This window comes from Aphelocoma coerulescens, chromosome 1A, assembly GCF_041296385.1.
Source record: "Aphelocoma coerulescens isolate FSJ_1873_10779 chromosome 1A, UR_Acoe_1.0, whole genome shotgun sequence".
Taxonomy (NCBI): domain Eukaryota; kingdom Metazoa; phylum Chordata; class Aves; order Passeriformes; family Corvidae; genus Aphelocoma; species Aphelocoma coerulescens.
In genome coordinates, this window is record NC_091014.1 from 1,194,491 (window position 1) to 1,210,308 (window position 15,818).

The 15,818-nt window shown below is 63.6% G+C and overlaps 1 protein-coding gene across 1 annotated transcript in view; it reads right to left on the reverse strand.

Annotated features, from left to right (window-relative positions):
• Positions 1 to 15,818, reverse strand: part of SND1 (staphylococcal nuclease and tudor domain containing 1) — a 71,953-nt gene that overhangs the window by 39,948 nt on the left and 16,187 nt on the right. Inside the window, exon 10 of the mRNA XM_069033526.1 lies at positions 14,303 to 14,416. Within this exon, the coding sequence (XP_068889627.1) occupies positions 14,303 to 14,416 (114 nt within the window). The remainder of the gene's footprint in view (positions 1 to 14,302; positions 14,417 to 15,818) is intronic.

Below are 15,818 nucleotides of genomic sequence, written 5' to 3' on the forward strand. Positions count from 1 at the left end.
CCAGGGCTGCAAGCCCTTTCCAGGAGGGAATTTCCCAACATCCAACCCGAGCCATTCCCTCTCTCCTGTCCCTGTTCCCTGGGAGCAGAGCCCGACCCCCCCGGCTGCCCCCTCCTGTCAGGGACTTGTGCAGAGCCACAAGGTCCCCCCGGAGCCTCCTTTGCTCCAGCCTGAGCCCCTTTCCCAGCTCCCTCAGCCGCTCCTGGGGCTCCAGACCCTTCCCAGCTCCCTGCCCTGGACACGCCCCAGCCCCTCCAGGGCTCTCCTGCCCGCAGGGGCCCGGAGCTGCCCCCAGGATCCCAGGGGGTCCCTCAGCAGGGCCAGCACAGGGGACACTCCCTGCCCTCAGGCTCTGCCCACGCTGGGGCTGCCACAGCCCAGGGGCCATCGGCCTCCTCCTGCCCCCTGGGCACCCCTGGGCTCGTGTCCAGCCGCTGGCACAGCACCCCCAGGGCCTTTCCCAGCTTTCCAGCCCCTCTGCCCCAGCCTGGAGCGCTCCAGGGGCTTGGGGTGACCCAAGGGCAGGACCTGGCACTTCAGGGAATCCCAGGCTGGGTTGGGTGGGAAGGGACCTCAGAGCCCCTCCAGTGCCAGCCCTGCCATGGCAGGGACACCTCCCACTGTGCCAGGCTGCTCCAGCCCCAATGTCCAGCCTGGCCTTGGGCACTGCCAGGGATCCAGGGGCAGCCACAGCTGCTCTGGACCTTCATTACCAAACCAGGCTCCTCCTGTAGCCTTTCCCTGGAATCTGACCGTTTTAACACGATTTCCATTTTTCCCAGCACATGGAAGCTCCCAAGGGTTCCATCCCAGTCCTGCCCAGCACTGGCACCACCACGGGCAGGGGGGATCTGGAGGTGCCCCCACAGCCGGCACCCGCTGGCACCACGGGCACAACCCTGTCCCCTCAGAACTGGGGATCATTCCCGGGGCTCCAGTGCCGACTTTTCTCCCTTCCAAACACAACCGGAGCCGCTCCGAGTGCTCCGAGCCCTTCCCGCTCTGCCAGAGCTCCTCTCCCACCTCTCCTGCAGCAGCTCCCGGCGCTGGAGGAGCTCGGCACGGCCGGGCCCAGCTGCGATTTGGGATCAGCCGGGATTTGGGATCAGCCGGGACGCACCCAAAGCTTTTCCCCGTCACCATCCTCAGCAGGGAACCACGTCTGGCACGGAGCGGCCTCTCCGCGTCCTGCGGTGCCCTTCCCTCATCACGGGCCGCGGGAGCTGCCGGGGGGCAGGGGCTGCTCCGTCCCCGCCGCTGCCGTTCCCTGTCTCACCCCGCGTCCGTCCCGGCCCGGTGCTGCCGGCGCTCCCGTCTCCTCCCTGGGGCACCGGGAATGCTCCGGAGCCCGGCGGGACCGTCAGTCCCCGTGGGTTAACGGGAGAGAACGGCCCTCGCTTAAACCCTCTGCTGCTTCCCTGCGCTCCAGCTCCGCTCCCTCTGCCCGGCCCTTTCCAGGCGGGACAGCGGCGGGACTCGGAGCCTGGGGATGGGAACCACCCTGCAACGGGCCTGGGGTGTCCGGGACATTCCCAGCCACGAGGAACAGCAGGAATTGCAGCCCAGGACACTCCCAGGCACCAGGAACAGCAGGAATTGCAGTCCATAGGAATGGGGATCACCCTGAATGAGCTCAGGGTGTCCGGGACATTCCCGGTCATTTGGGAATGGACGGAGGAGCAGCAGCACCCTGACCAGGGTGTCCTCCACAGATGGGGCCCAGAGAGCCCTGGGCATTCCCAGAGGGATCCTCACCCCGGGATAACAGGATCCCAAAGCAGGAAGGAAAGGTTTTCCTCCTCTCCAGGTGCACCAGCAGCTGTTGGAGCTGGGAGCTCCCTGCACGGAGCGGAATTTGTGTGGATTTCCCCAAAATCCTCCCCATCTCCCTCCAGGAATCCACCCCTGCCACGGGAGGCACCGAGGTCGGGTTCCAGAGCAGGGGGACTCTCAGGAACGCGGGAACCTCCCGGGATGGCAGTGGCCCCCAGGTTGCCGGGAGCCGTGGGACAACGTGGAGCCGGGCCCGGTCACCTTGGGGCTCCTCACGCCCGATGGAGCAGCCGATGAAGCGGGAACGGGATTTTCCGCAGGAATTCCAAGGCTGCGTTAACGCCTCGCGCTCCACACGGCTCCGGAGCGGCCGAGGGTCCCCAGCCCCGTTCCCAGAGGGATGGAGCCGGACGCGCGGGGACACGGGACGTGCACATCCCGCCCTCCGCAGCCAGCGCTGCAGCGTCCCGGGGAGAACGGGGTGTGTGTGCCACACCGGGCGACTCCCACCTGTGCCAGGAAAACATTCCCGCTCCCTCTCTGGGATCCCAACCAAGCCGAGACCAAATCCATGGAATGCTGATGGGGAGAGGAGCACCCGGATCTCCAACCCCTGGAGCCCAGTGACTCCAACTCCTCAAAAACAGCTCCAAAAGCCCCTTTGGGTTGCAGCCTGGAATTCCCTGAGGGCTCCACCCTGGGAACCCACAAGAACGGGGTTTTCAGGAGCGGGAACGCTCCGTGTGCGGGCAGAGGGAGCTCCGTGCCCTTGGCACACGCTGCTCCCAATTAAGCAGCTTAAATTAATGAAGTTGTTGGTCTTGTCAGCGAGCGCTGCACATGGAACCAGCATCCTCTGGGAGCCACTTCCCGCAGCACCGGGATGAGCCAGATCCTGCCTGGGATGAGCCGGATCCTTCCCAGGATGAGCCAGATCCCGCTGCTGTCAGTGACGCCAACTCCTGCCCACCCTCCTCATCCCTGGGGATGGAGCTCCATGGCACCAGTATTCCAGCTGGGAGACCCCAAAGTGGGGGTACAAGGCCCCAGTGTTGGAACAGCAACCCTGAGACCTCGGAGTGGGACATCCCCGGATCCTCACGGGATCATTGCTCCTGTGCCAGGCTCTGCTCCCTGCCTGCTCCAGGACACCCTTGGCACGACCATCCTCATCATCCTGGGCAGGAATGAAGGCCCAGGAAGCCTCGGCTCCGCCGGGAGCTGTAACAGGAATGCCGCAGGACAAATGGGAACGGCGGGGAACGATGGAAGCGACGGCACGGAAATAACCGGAGCTGCTTCAGCACAACGGGGAACTATAAATAATAAAGTTATAAATTATAGAATCCGGGAATCAGGGAATGGCTGGGTGGGAAGGGACCTCAGAGCCCCTCCAGTGCCAGCCCTGCCATGGCAGGGACACCTCCCACTGTGCCAGGCTGCTCCAGCCCCAATGTCCAGTCTGGAGAAGAGAAGGCTCCAGGGAGAGCTGAGAGCCCCTTGCAGGGCCTAAAGGGGCTCCAGGAGAGCTGCAGAGGGACTGGGGACAAGGGCTGGAGGGCCAGGAGCCAGGGAATGGCTTCCCAGTGGCAGAGGGCAGGGCTGGATGGGAGATTGGGAATTGGGAATTGCTGGCTGGGAGGGTGGGCAGGCCCTGGCACAGGGTGCCCAGAGCAGCTGGGGCTGCCCCTGGATCCCTGGCAGTGCCCAAGGCCAGGCTGGACATTGGGGCTGGAGCAGCCTGGCACAGTGGGAGGTGTCCCTGCCATGGAGGGGCTGGCACTGGAGGGGCTCTGAGGTCCCTTCCCACCCAGCCATTCCATGGTTTTATGATTCCAGCATTCCAGGCTGAGGAATAATCAGGGAAGAATCCCTTAACTGGGGCTGGGGCGCTGTCGGGAGCCTCCCAAGGGGCTTTAACCCCGCTGGCAGCCCAAGCCCGGCCCCAAACCCCTCTGTGGAGGAAGCCGGGCAGGCAGTGCCCTTCCCAAGGAATTACTGGGGGGATCAGCTGAGCACGGTGCTGCCCATTCCCGGGGGATTCATTATCCGCCAGTACTTGGCTCGGTGCCCCCTCTCCGGGGCTGATGAGGAAATTGAGACATCCCAAAATATCCGCTCCTTCCATGGATCCCTGGTGGCTTTTTCCTTCCTCATTTCCCCATCACAACGTTGGAATTCGGTGCTCAATGAGCCCGACTTCCCTGGGAGCTCCAGGAGAGCTGCTCCCAGCGAAGCTGAGATCCCTGGAAAAGCTGCACCAGCAGCCCCAGCACAGCCAGGAGCATCCCTGCTCCAGGCATTCAGGTTTTCCCAGATAACGGGAGACACGGCTCTGCTGCCGCAGGGTTCTTGTCCCAACCACTGGAATTCATCCGCCCCCAGCCTGCGCGTCCCCCTCAGGAACGAACTGCCCAAAAAAGGTGGAAATCACAGGAGTAAGTTGGATTTATGCTGAATATCCTTCGGATGCTGGGAGAAGACCCTCATCAGCAGGCACCTGGAACGGGGGTGCTGCATTCCAGGCACCCCAAACCGGGCCCCGGGAATCGGGAGATGCATCCCAACCCACCGATGGTTGGGAGATGCTGGTTCCGGGCTACCCCCGACCGAATCCAGGTGGCTCCCGGCGCATCCCGGAGTCCCTGCGATGTCCCCGAGCCCCCAGAGCTCCCAGCCAGAGCCGCCCCATTCCCAGCTCCCGAGGCTCCAGCTGGGATTCCAGCACAGGAGGCTGGGCCGGGAATGTGGCTGGAGGAGCCTCGGGATGTGGCTCTGCGGGCACCGAGAGGAGTTTGGGAATCCAGCAGCATTTTGGCTGCTCTGCTCCCACAGAGAGGGAAATTGGGGTCAGCATTCCCAGAACAGGGATGATCCGGACCCGGGCCTGGCTGTGGGACACTGCGACACTGGGAGATGCCTCTGCTCCCTAAAAGCGTCACCGAGGGGACGGGAACGGGGACAGGGATGAGGACGGAGCCGGCAGCCACTGCCAGGCACAGCCATTCCAGGGCTCCGGGAGGAGCCTGTGCACCTTCCCCACTGTTATCCTGGATTTCAGAGGATAACTGCGAACCCCGAGGGATGCGGAGCGGGGCCATCGCTCCAGGCCCTCCCTGCCCCGGATTTGGGGTCGCATGGGAGGGGACACGCTCCTGGCCCCTTCTGTCCCCGCTCCCGGCGGGTTTAATGTCCGCGGATCCTCCTGCGGGCACTGGGACCCGGAGCGGGGTCAGCGCAGGAATTGGGAGCGCTGGAATGCGGGAGCAGCTCGGAGCCCGGCCGGGAGCCGGCCGGGAAGCTGCACTGAGCACTCCAAGCCCACCCGCACGTGACGGAGGGAAGGAGGAAAAGCAGCCGGAGAAAAGTAGGACAGCAGGGCCGGGAGCGAGGGAAGAGCTTTTAAGGACGGAGCTGCCTCCCTTATGCAGGGCCTGGGACAGGGGACACCCCGAGCTGCCACCGTCACCATCATCATCTCTGCCACTGCCACCCCTGCCCCGCTCACAGGACGCCCTGAGACCCCCTCGCCAGCCCTGGGGGCTGCGCCATGCCAGTGGGTCTGGGGAAAAGGCAGGATGGATCCATGATCCATGGCACAGGCAGGATCCCTGGCACAGGCAGGACGGATCCATGATCCATGGCATGGGCAGGATCCATGGCACGGGCAGGATCCATGGCACAGGCAGGATGGATTCCTGATCCATGGCACGGGCAGGATGGATCCATCAGCCACGCCACACGCAGGATCCCTGGCACAGGCAGGATGGATCCATGATCCATGGCATGGGCAGGATCCCTGGCACAGGCAGGATGGATCCATGACCCCTGGCACAGGCAGGACAGATCCATGACCCCTGGCACAGGCAGGATTCCTGGCCCAGCCCATCCCAGGCACAGCCCAGGTCACCTCCAGCACAGCCATGGTGACACCGGGGCCGTGCCAGGCCATGCCACCCCGGTGCCAGGAGGGGCCCAGCCCTTCCTTGCCACCAAGCCCTGCAGATTCAGGGCAGCTCCTCCCTGGAAAGTCATTTCCAAGGGTCCCCACGGCTTTGCCACCTGCACCGGGAATTTTGGGAGGCTCTGAGGTGCTCCCAGAGGCCCCTGGGGTGACCGGTGCCACCACAGCCCGGGAACTCGAGCTGGGGGAAGGAGCTGGGGGGGGCTGCAGGCGCCAGCAAGGGACGTTCCCAATCCATCCCCCCTCCACCCCATCCATCCCTCACATCTCCAAACGTCTGGCACTGAATCCAGCCGGTGCTAATGGAGGGGGAATATTCATGATTCCCGATTCCGGGAGCGGTGCCGGCAGAGGTGCAGGAATGGGGGTGTTCCCACTGCTCCCACGGCTCCAAGCCCCAAGCTCCCGCTCCCGCCTTCCCAAGCAGGGAGGGATGGGTGCCTTGAGATCAACACGGAGCCCTGGCCCAGCCGGGACTCCTGTGGCCACTCCGAGGCGGGAGCAGGACGGAACGGGCAGCTGGGGCGTGAGCCTGGGCCAGGTCCTGGGGCCGGAGCTTCCCTGTCCTGTCCGTGTGCAGATGGAGCTGCTCCCATCCCCTCCCTGCCCTGCCGGGTGATGCCACCGTGTGTCCCACGTGTGTCCCAGCCCTGTCCCCAGTGCCCCCTCAGCCACCCCAGGCAGTCACTGGGCAGGATCCGGGGCGCTGCTGGAGCCGTGCCAGGCACTGAACTCCAGCTCCGGAGAAGGAACGGAGCCAGCGCAGCGGCTCATCCCGCACTAAAACCAGGGATCAGCTCCCGAGGCACGAGGGCCGGAGCATTAATTGCGGAGCTCAGCTCCGTGCCAGGATGGAGGTTCTGCTCCAGCTCAGCACAATTCTCCACGCGCTGAGTGAGGAATTCCAGCAGCTCCCGAGGAGCTCAGAAGGTCAAAGCTCGGCTCTCCCGGCAGCGTTTTCACACTCGCCCAGCGGAGCGAGAAACAGCCGGGGCTGGGCTCAGACCAAACCTCTGGAGCGGCTCCCGGAGCGCGTGAGGCTGGAGCAGCATCCCCGGGAATGCGAGCTGGCAGGTGCCTGGATCTCCCTCCAAGCATCGGTGTCACAGCACCAGGCAGGAATTGCAGCACAGGGATTACAGCACTTAGCGGGAACTGCTTGGGGAAGTGTCTGAGCACAGCCCCATCTCCGGGGATTTCTCCTGCCACGCAGCAGATCCAGGTTCCGGCGGCAGCAGATGGGCTGAGCGGGGCCTGCTCCGAGCAGCGCGGCCCCGGGGCCTCCCGGAGCTGCTGCCTCATGGAAAAGCTGCTCCGTAATTGCTGGCAAGCTCCTGCCCAGACTCCCGGCCGGCTCCGGGGCTGGCCGGCTGCTCCAGCACCAGCCCGGCTTCTGCTGCCGCTGCTGCCGCTCCAGCGCTCCGGGCTGGAGGCTGCTCCCGTTTCGCTGCCGAGCTGCTGCTCCCTGAGCCGTGAGCGATTTCCTGGGATGCCAGCAGCTGTAATCCATACAGGAACCCAACCGTGCCAGCTCACAGATTAATCCAACCCGGAGCAGGCCTTGTACCTGGCGCTGGCAGCTCCCCCGGGAGCCGGCTCCGGCTGCGCCGCGTGTTTGGCCATTTGCTCGCGGCCAGGGAGGGAAAACACCCCGGAGACAAAGCGGAGCCATTCCCCGGCTCTCCCCGGCCTCCCCCAGCCAGAATTGAACACCCTGCGCTGCCGGGAGCCGCGGTGCCGCAATCCGGAGCCGCGGATCGAACACCGAAGGGCTGCTTTTCCAGGCAGGAATGACTTTGGGAGCGGCAGGAGGCTCGGCAGCCGCAGATGCAAGCGAATCACTTTTCCCGGCGCAGCGCTTGCTGCCCGGAGGGCACATTCCAGGTTCCCAGAACATGCTGACTGCACTCGCCTTCTCCCTGGAAGCGACTGCAGCTCCCATTAAATATTGATCCGGGAACTCCGGTGCCCCCGCTCCTCCTCTCCTCGGCTCTGCCAATATTTAGAATCCATTAAAGTCGCGTGCGGAGCACTCGGAGCTCGGCCGGCTCCGCGCCGGCGAATCGGTTCCGTTACACAACCCGTGGATGAGCTGCCATGATCCCTGTAGCTGCAATTTAGCGGGAGCGGGCCTGGATGAGTTCATGGCTTTGTTCCTCGTTAATCTTTCATGCTCGCTGAGTGAGGAGCAATTTGTGCAGCACGAGCCCTGCCCGACAAATCGGAGCCGTGACCTGCTCCGCACGCGTCCCGCCCGGCGTCCCCACAGGCACGGCTCAGCCGGCGGCGCGGCCTCGGATTCAACCCCCGGATCCCGGGAATGACTCCCTGGACCCACAGGAACCCACAGGGACAAGGGGGGGACACGGGGGGGCTCGGCCGAGTTGGGGATCCCCCAGTTCCTCCAGGCTCATTCCCAGAAGGATCAGGGAATGCTGAGGGTGGGAAGGGACCTCAAGGACCATCCAGTGCCAGCCCTGCCATGGCAGGGACACTTCCCACTGACCCAGGCTGCTCCCAGCCCCGTCTGGCCTTGGACACTGCCAGGGATCCAGGGGCAGCCACAGCCTCGGCACCGCAGCCCCGGGGATTTGGCAGAGCCAGCGAGCAATTCCCGCCTGGAAAACGCTCCCTCTGCCAGCCCCTCCTCCCAGCCCTCGCCTGGCAGGGCTGTGGCAGCGCCCGCGCTCCCGAGGGTGCCAGCGCAGCCTCTGCAGGGCCCGAGGAGCGTTCCCAGCTCCCAGCAAGGCTCTGCCAAGCCGTGCAGTCACCCTCTTCCCAAAATCCAGCTGGCTGCTCCCTGGAAGAGCTCCCGGTGGACACCTGCAGACCATCTGTCGAGCGGCACCCACTGAGCGGGGCCGGGCGCCCACAGCACCCCGGGCTCTCCATGGGTATCCAGGGTGGCTCAGAGCTGGGAGCAGCAGCTCATTTCCAGGGATGGAGCAGCTGGGATTGCTAAAAATGGGTGGGATGGGATCTTTCCCAGCTCCTTTCCCAGTTCTTCCCGCAGGGTTACAAATCCAACTGGAACGGCCTCAAAACCGGAGCTGCAGGGGCCGGGCTGCCCTCGGCCCCAAGGTCACTCCCTGCCCTTCCTGCCTCCGGCGGTGCCGGATGGGGCTGGCAGAGCTCCAGGCAGGTCGTTGGCACAGAGCTCTCCCAATCCCACGGAAATATCCCGGGAACCAGCGAGGGACAGGGAAAGGAGCAGAGGAAGCACCGGCTGTGATGGGTTTGGGTGAGACACGGCTCTCCCTGGAACCTGCTGGAATGTGGCGGAATGAGCAGCGGGAGCGGCCACGGCTGGCACCCCTCCCGAGGGAACGAGGGACACGGAGCGGCCACGACATTCCCAGCACACAGAAATCTTGCCGGGATCCAAACCCTGGCACCTCTGGGAGCAGCCAGAGCCCCAGAGCCGTGGCTGCCCTGGAGTCGTCGGGATCTGCAGGACAGGGAGCGTCCGGAGAGCCGGAGACAGACACGGAATCCCGCCTGGCACCATCCCCGAGAGCACCCTGGAATGTCCCGCACTCCAGCCGGGATGCTGATCCCTGGCTGTGAGGGTCCCACTCTCCGGAGGCTGGCGGGAGCGGGGGCTGGATGATCCAGCAGCTCCCTGCCTATGGAATCGCAGCAGAAAGCCAAGGAACCCGCGTGCAGCTCCTGAGAGCTGGGAAAAAAATACCCGAGCCAGAATCCATCTGTTCTCCCTCTCTCTGAAGCCATTTCCAGCTTCCCTGTGCTCCAGCTTTTCCCTGCCCAGCTCTGTGGCTGCTCCGGGAGGCTCCCGTCGCTCCTGAGGCTGAAGCAGGCACAGCACCAGGACTCCCCATCCCAAACCCCACCCAGAGGGGTCCGGGATCCCTCCCCAGCGCTGGTGTGGGGCAGAGGGACAGGAATGAGCCGCCACCCAGGGGAAACGTGGAAAACCAGGGAGCCTCAGCTTTGTATCCCTGGAAAACGCGGCCGGAAGCGTCCCAGGGCCATCCCGACAATCCCTGGAGAAATCCCAGAGCCAGGCTGGTCTCGGCTGCTCCGCCGGGAAAGGAGCCGGGATATCCCCGCTCCCAGCGCTCCCAAAAAGCCCCGGAGCCCCCGGCAGCCCCGGAGCCCCCGGCAGCCCGCGCCTCCCCGCCCGGGCCGGGGGCACTGCCCCAGCTCCAGCTCCCAGCTCCCAGCCCACCCCCAGAGGCTGCGTGTTCCTTGCTTTTCCCGTTGAATCAGGATCCATGTGCTCGACTCCCCCTCCTCCGGAGAATTCCCAATTAAGAGATCAATTTAGATAAATTGGGGATCGGAGCAGCTTCGTGCTGCAATTGCAGCAATCCAGAAAATTCAGCCGGAGCGGCTGACAGCGCCTGGGATGCGGCTGCCCGAGGGAACGAGCTGGTGACTGGGAAAAGGAATGGGAATATCCCAAACTCTGGGTACGGTGGCGGCACCGACACCCAGGGAAGCTCCGAGGCACAATCCCCACAGCTGGATCCAACAGCTCCGAGCCCCTCTCGCTCTTCCCAGGAATCGGCTCTTCCTCCCATCCCACAGAACTGCTGGACATGGCTCAGTTCCGCCTCTGGATGGATCCAAGGCCAGCAAACCGCTCTGGGGAGGGTGGATCCCAAATCCCACCACAGGGCTGGGGGGCTGCAGCCACGGGAACGGCTTCCCGGCATCCACAGGCACCTGGAGCATCCCACGGATTGGAGCATCCCACATTCCCAGCCCCTGATGGGGGTCACATCCCAGGGAGAGTTCCCAGCCATCCCAGTAAGAGATTCCAGCCATCCCAGTGAGTTCCCACCCATCCCAGTGAGGTTTTCCAGACATCCCAGCCATCCTGATGAAGATTCCAGCCATTCCAGTGAGGTTTTCCAGCCATTCCAGTGAGTTCCCAGCCATTCCAGTAAGATTCCAGCAATCCCAGCAAGGTTTTCCAGCCATCCCAGTGAGTTCTCAGCCATCCTGATGAAGATTCCAGCCATCCCAGTGAGGTTTTCCAGCCATCCCAGTGAGTTCTCAGGCATCCTGATGAAGATTCCAGCCATCCTAGAATTTCCAGCTGTTCCTGCACCCCACAGCGCCGGTGCAGCCCCTGGAGCAGCAGGAGGTCCCTCTCCATCCCGATCCATGATGTTCCTGGACAGAGCTGAGCACTGGGGACGTTCCCGGCCATTGGCTCCCAGGATTCATCCGACGCCGGGAGATGAAAGGCTACAGGATTCCATCGCACTCCCTTTTCCGTCTGTCACTTCCCATCTCCTCCATCCGGAGCCGTGAGAACAATTAGCGCTCGGCAGGTTGGGATGGAATTCCCGACGGAGCTGTGATATCCCGGCGCTCCTGCTCTGGCGAGGATGGGAGGGCAGGAAGAGCCCATGGAGGGGCACTGGGGGGAAGGACCTTCCAGGAGAGCCTGGAATCAACCCTGAACTGTGTTTTGTATTTTATATTTTATATTTTATATTTTATATTTTATATTTTATATTTTATATTTTATATTTTATATTTTATATTTTATATTTTATATTTTATATTTTATATTGGTGTGCAGTATGTAAGTGCTCCTAGAATTTCCATGGATCACAGAATCCCAGGAAAGCCCTCCAAGGTCACCGAGTCCAAGCTCTGCCCCATCCCCACCTTGGCCCCAGCCCAGAGCCCTGAGTGCCACCTCCAGGAATTCCTTGGACACCTGCAGGGATGGGCACTCCAAACCTTCCTGGGCAGCCCCTGCCAAGGCCTGAGCACCCTTTCCATGGGGAAATTCCCAAATATCCACCCTGCCCCTCCCCTGGCCCAGCCTGAGGCCGTTCCCTCTCTCCTGTCCCTGTTCCCTGGGAGCAGAGCCCAACTCCCCCGCTGGTGGATTTTAAATAAATGCTCACATGTCACAGATATTCCCGGATATTTTCCATAAATCCTGATACATTCCAGGGACGTGCCCATGGAGAGACATCTGTGCTGATATCTGACCCACAAACATTCCCTGAGCTCCAGATCCACCTCTGGAATGGCAGCGGGGATGGGGGTCCCCACCCCGAGCCCCAGCCACGGTGGCTTTGGTCCCTGGTGGAATTTTTGGATATTTTTTCCATGCTTTTAACCGCAGGTGTGGAAGGGGAGGAGCAGACCTTTCACTAATTGTGCTGCCAGGTAATTAATGCCAGCACCAGGGACGGAAACACGACGGAGCCACGGAAGGATGAAACCCAGGGAGAAATAACTGGGATTTAATGGGAGCATCCCAGGCCGGGGGGGCTCAGGGAGACCCTGGAGAGGCAGAAGTGGGACCAGTACAGGAGACAAAACCTCCCAGTTCAGGATGCCCAGGGCAGGGTGGGCACAGAGCCGGAGCCAGGTACAGAGCTCCAGAGCCCGGCTGCTCCTGCCCAAGGAGGAGGAGAAGGAAGCAGAGGAGGAAGAGGGGAGCAGCTCTTCCTCTGAGGACCGGGAATTCCACAGGGAATTCCACCCTTCCGGGGGGGTTTTGGCAGCAGGACCCCACCCCACGAACCCTGGATGTGCCCCAAAGGCGCAGCTGATTCCAAATGCTGATCCCAATCCCTGGGAACAGCCACGGACAGACACAGAGCAGCCACTTGGCTGCGACCCGGCCACCTCGGGGTGCCGGGATGTGACACTGGGATACTGGATGTGACCTTGGGATACTGGGATGTGACACTGGGAAACTGGGATGTGACACTGGGACACTGGGGTGAAACCTCGGAGTGCCGAGGATCCAGAGGGATCCCCCAGGCTCAGGGGGACAGAGCCCACATTTTGGGGTCCCCTGGAATTCGGGAGCAGCCGCCCACCGCCCGCATTCCGGGGCCGCAGCGCCGAGCCCGCAGAGGATTTTTCCAGCGGATCCATCCGGCGCGGCGGGGGGGCCGCTGCCTTTCTGCAGTCTCCTTGGAGACTGCGGCCGCTCCACGAGGAAATCCCGCTGCTCCCGCTGCTCCCCCGTGCCCCCGCGGCCCCGGCTCGTGGCAGCTCCCGGCCCCGCGGAGCCGACGCCAGGGAACAGCGGGAAGAGGCCAATCTGGGAAGTTATCCACGATTTCGTGTGGCCAAAACAAGGCGGCATCCAGGGAGGCAGGAATTTCCAAATTCCCGTTCCCACAGCAACGCGAGGTCACCTCGGGAGCCGTCGCCCACCGGCCCGTGGTGCTCTGGGACAGAAAGCAGCCTGGAAAAGGGGGTTTAGAGCAATCCTGGCTCGACCCCCTTTGTGTGCACGGGCAGGAGCCTTCCCAGGATCCTTCCCAGGAGCCTTCCCGGCATCTCCAGGGGCGCCAGAGGAGGAGGAGGAGGAGGGGGAGGGAACAAGGAACAAGCGCTCCCAGGGTCTCGGGAGCCCCGCAATCCCACAGCTCCGAGCCATCAGCCATGAAGGGAATGGAGTAACGGAGGGAAAGCAGCAGCATGGAGATAAATCCCTGCCTGAGGAGCCCCTGCGTGGACTGGGATCACCGGGACACAGCAGGAAGTGCCCGGCTCCTGCACCCACAGGACCATCCCGGAAAGGGACACAGGGATCAGAGCCACATCCCAGCTCCTGGAGCAGCTCTGGAGCTCTGAGCGGGATGGAGACTCTGACACAGGGATCAATTCCTCATCCCACTTTCTGGAACAGCTCCAGAGCTGCAAGCAGAGTCAAGGACGCTCCGTGTGTGACACAGGGGCTGATCCCCCATCCGAGGTTCTGGCACGGAACAGAAGCTCTGAGCAGGGTCAGGGGCACTCAGCATGTGCCCCACGGATCAGAGCCACATCCCGGTTTCCAGCACAGCTCCGGAGCTCCGAGCGGGGTCAAGGGCGCTCCTTGTGCCCAATCCCAGCTCATCCCGGTGCTTTCATGTCCCTGCCGCGCGCTCGGATCCGGCTCCAGCGGCGCCGGCCTGAGAGAGCCTCAAACACACAGAGCAGGGACCAAACTGTGCGGGAACAATGCGGCCTTTTCCAGACCTTCCCAAACATTCCAGCACCCGCCAAGAACCCATCAGACCCTGACACTGCCGGTCACGAGTCGGCCCCGGTGTCCCCTGGAGCCGGAGGACACCGCAGCCGCTCCTCTGGGATACGCGGAGCGCTCCCAGCCCCACGGCCGAGGGGAAGGAAAACCCAAGGATTCACAGCCTTGGAATCATCTCCAGCAGCTCTGCAGCCCCCTGTGCCTGCCCCAGGGATGGGGGCACGAGGGGCGAGGCCACAGGGACGGCACATCCCTAAGGAATACCCCACATCCCTGAGGAACACCCCACATCCCTAAGGAACACCCCACATCCCACTGGCTGGGAGCACCCGCGGAGCACACGGGAAACTGAGGCAGGAAAAGAGGGACAGATCCATCTCCCTGCAGCCACCAGTGCACGTTCCAGCCCTTCCCAGGCCTCCTGCATCCTTTGGGATGGGGCTCCCACAGGAAGGGAGCAGGGGGCTTGGTCATCCCAGAGAGAGCAGGAGCCCCATGGGGAGGGGTCTCCGCACAGAGCCGATCCGGCCCCCTGCCCGGTCCCTCCCTGTGCCCTGTCCCCTCCCTGTGCCCTGTCCCCTCACCTGGGCGATGTCCCCCTCGAGCCGCGGGGGCCGGATGCTGGACAGGTGAATGGTTTTGTGGTCCCCGGAGTTGAGCTTCACCACGATGGCGTCGGCGTTGAGCACCTGCATCACCTGGGGACAGAGACAGAGCTGAGGTGGGGACAGCGGGCACCTGGGCACAGCTGGGCACACCCAGGGCCAGGTGCCACCAGCTCTGCCACCCCGACTTCCACCCCCGGCACAGTGAGCGGCTCCAGCCCCATGCCGGGTGTCCAGGGGGTCACCAGGGGAATGTGGCTCCCGGGACGGTGACATGTGGCACTCCAGGGCACTGCCAGCCGCGTGTGTCCTGTGCCAGGGCTCAGCCCCCCAGGTCTCATTCCAGAGGCAATTCCAGAGGGGACAGGAGCGCCAGCTGGATACGTGACAAGGGATGATGCTTGTGGAGGAGGGAGCAAGGACAGCCTGTGGCGGCAGCAAACTAATGAGGATCATAAAGTCATGGAATCCTGGAATGGTTTGGGTGGGAAGGGACCTCAGAGCCCCTCCAGTGCCAGCCCTGCCATGGCAGGGACACCTCCCACTGTGCCAGGCTGCTCCAGCCCCAATGTCCAGCCTTTCCTTGGCCACTGCCAGGGATCCAGGGGCAGCCACAGCTGCTCTGGGCACCCTGTGCCAGGGCCTGCCCACCCTCCCAGCCAGCAATTCCCAATTCCCAATCTCCCACCCAGCCCTGCCCTCTGCCACTGGGAAGCCATTCCCTGGCTCCTGTCCCTCCATGCCTTGTCCCCAGTCCCTCTGCAGCTCTCCTGGAGCCCCTTTAGGCCCTGCAAGGGGCTCCGAGCTCTCCCTGGAGCTTCTCTTCTCCAGACTGGACACTCCCAGCATTCCCAGCCTGGCTCCAAGCGGAGGGGCCAGGAGGATCCCAGGACACACGGGTTTAACATTCCCAGTTCTCCAGCCCCTGGATATTCCCACTGGCAGGACAGGGACCTTTTTCCTGCCCGCTCCCAGCGCAACCCAGTCCCCCCAATCCCCCAGGCTCCCGCTGCTGCTTATCCACGATGCTCCCGATCCCACAGATCCTCGGAAGGAGACAGGAGCTGCCCCACTCCAGCCCTTTCTGCCCGGCAAACGCATCCGCCCCGCCCCGCGCGCCCGGCCCGAGGGAGAGCAGGATTTCGGGAACTCAGATGCGAGCGGACACCGAGGATCGCCAGTGCTCAGCAAAGCCCCCGGGAACGTCCCCGCGCGCGGCCCCGGCCTCTCCCGGCTCCCAGCCCCCGGATTTTCCCTCGGCGGGAGCAGCCCAACGCCGTGCGCCTGCCAAGTGGAGTAATCCAATCTCACGCTCCAGGGCATCCAGGGGCGAGGAGGGAGCGGCCTCTCTCCTTCCTCCCGCCCAAGACTTGGGAAAAGCGGGATGTGAAGCGGAGCTGCTGCAGCCAGGGCCGCTGCGGGTCAGCTCCGGGGGCAGATCCCGCGCTCCATTACACATCCAGCACACGCTTCCCGGGGAGCCGCGGGAGCCGCG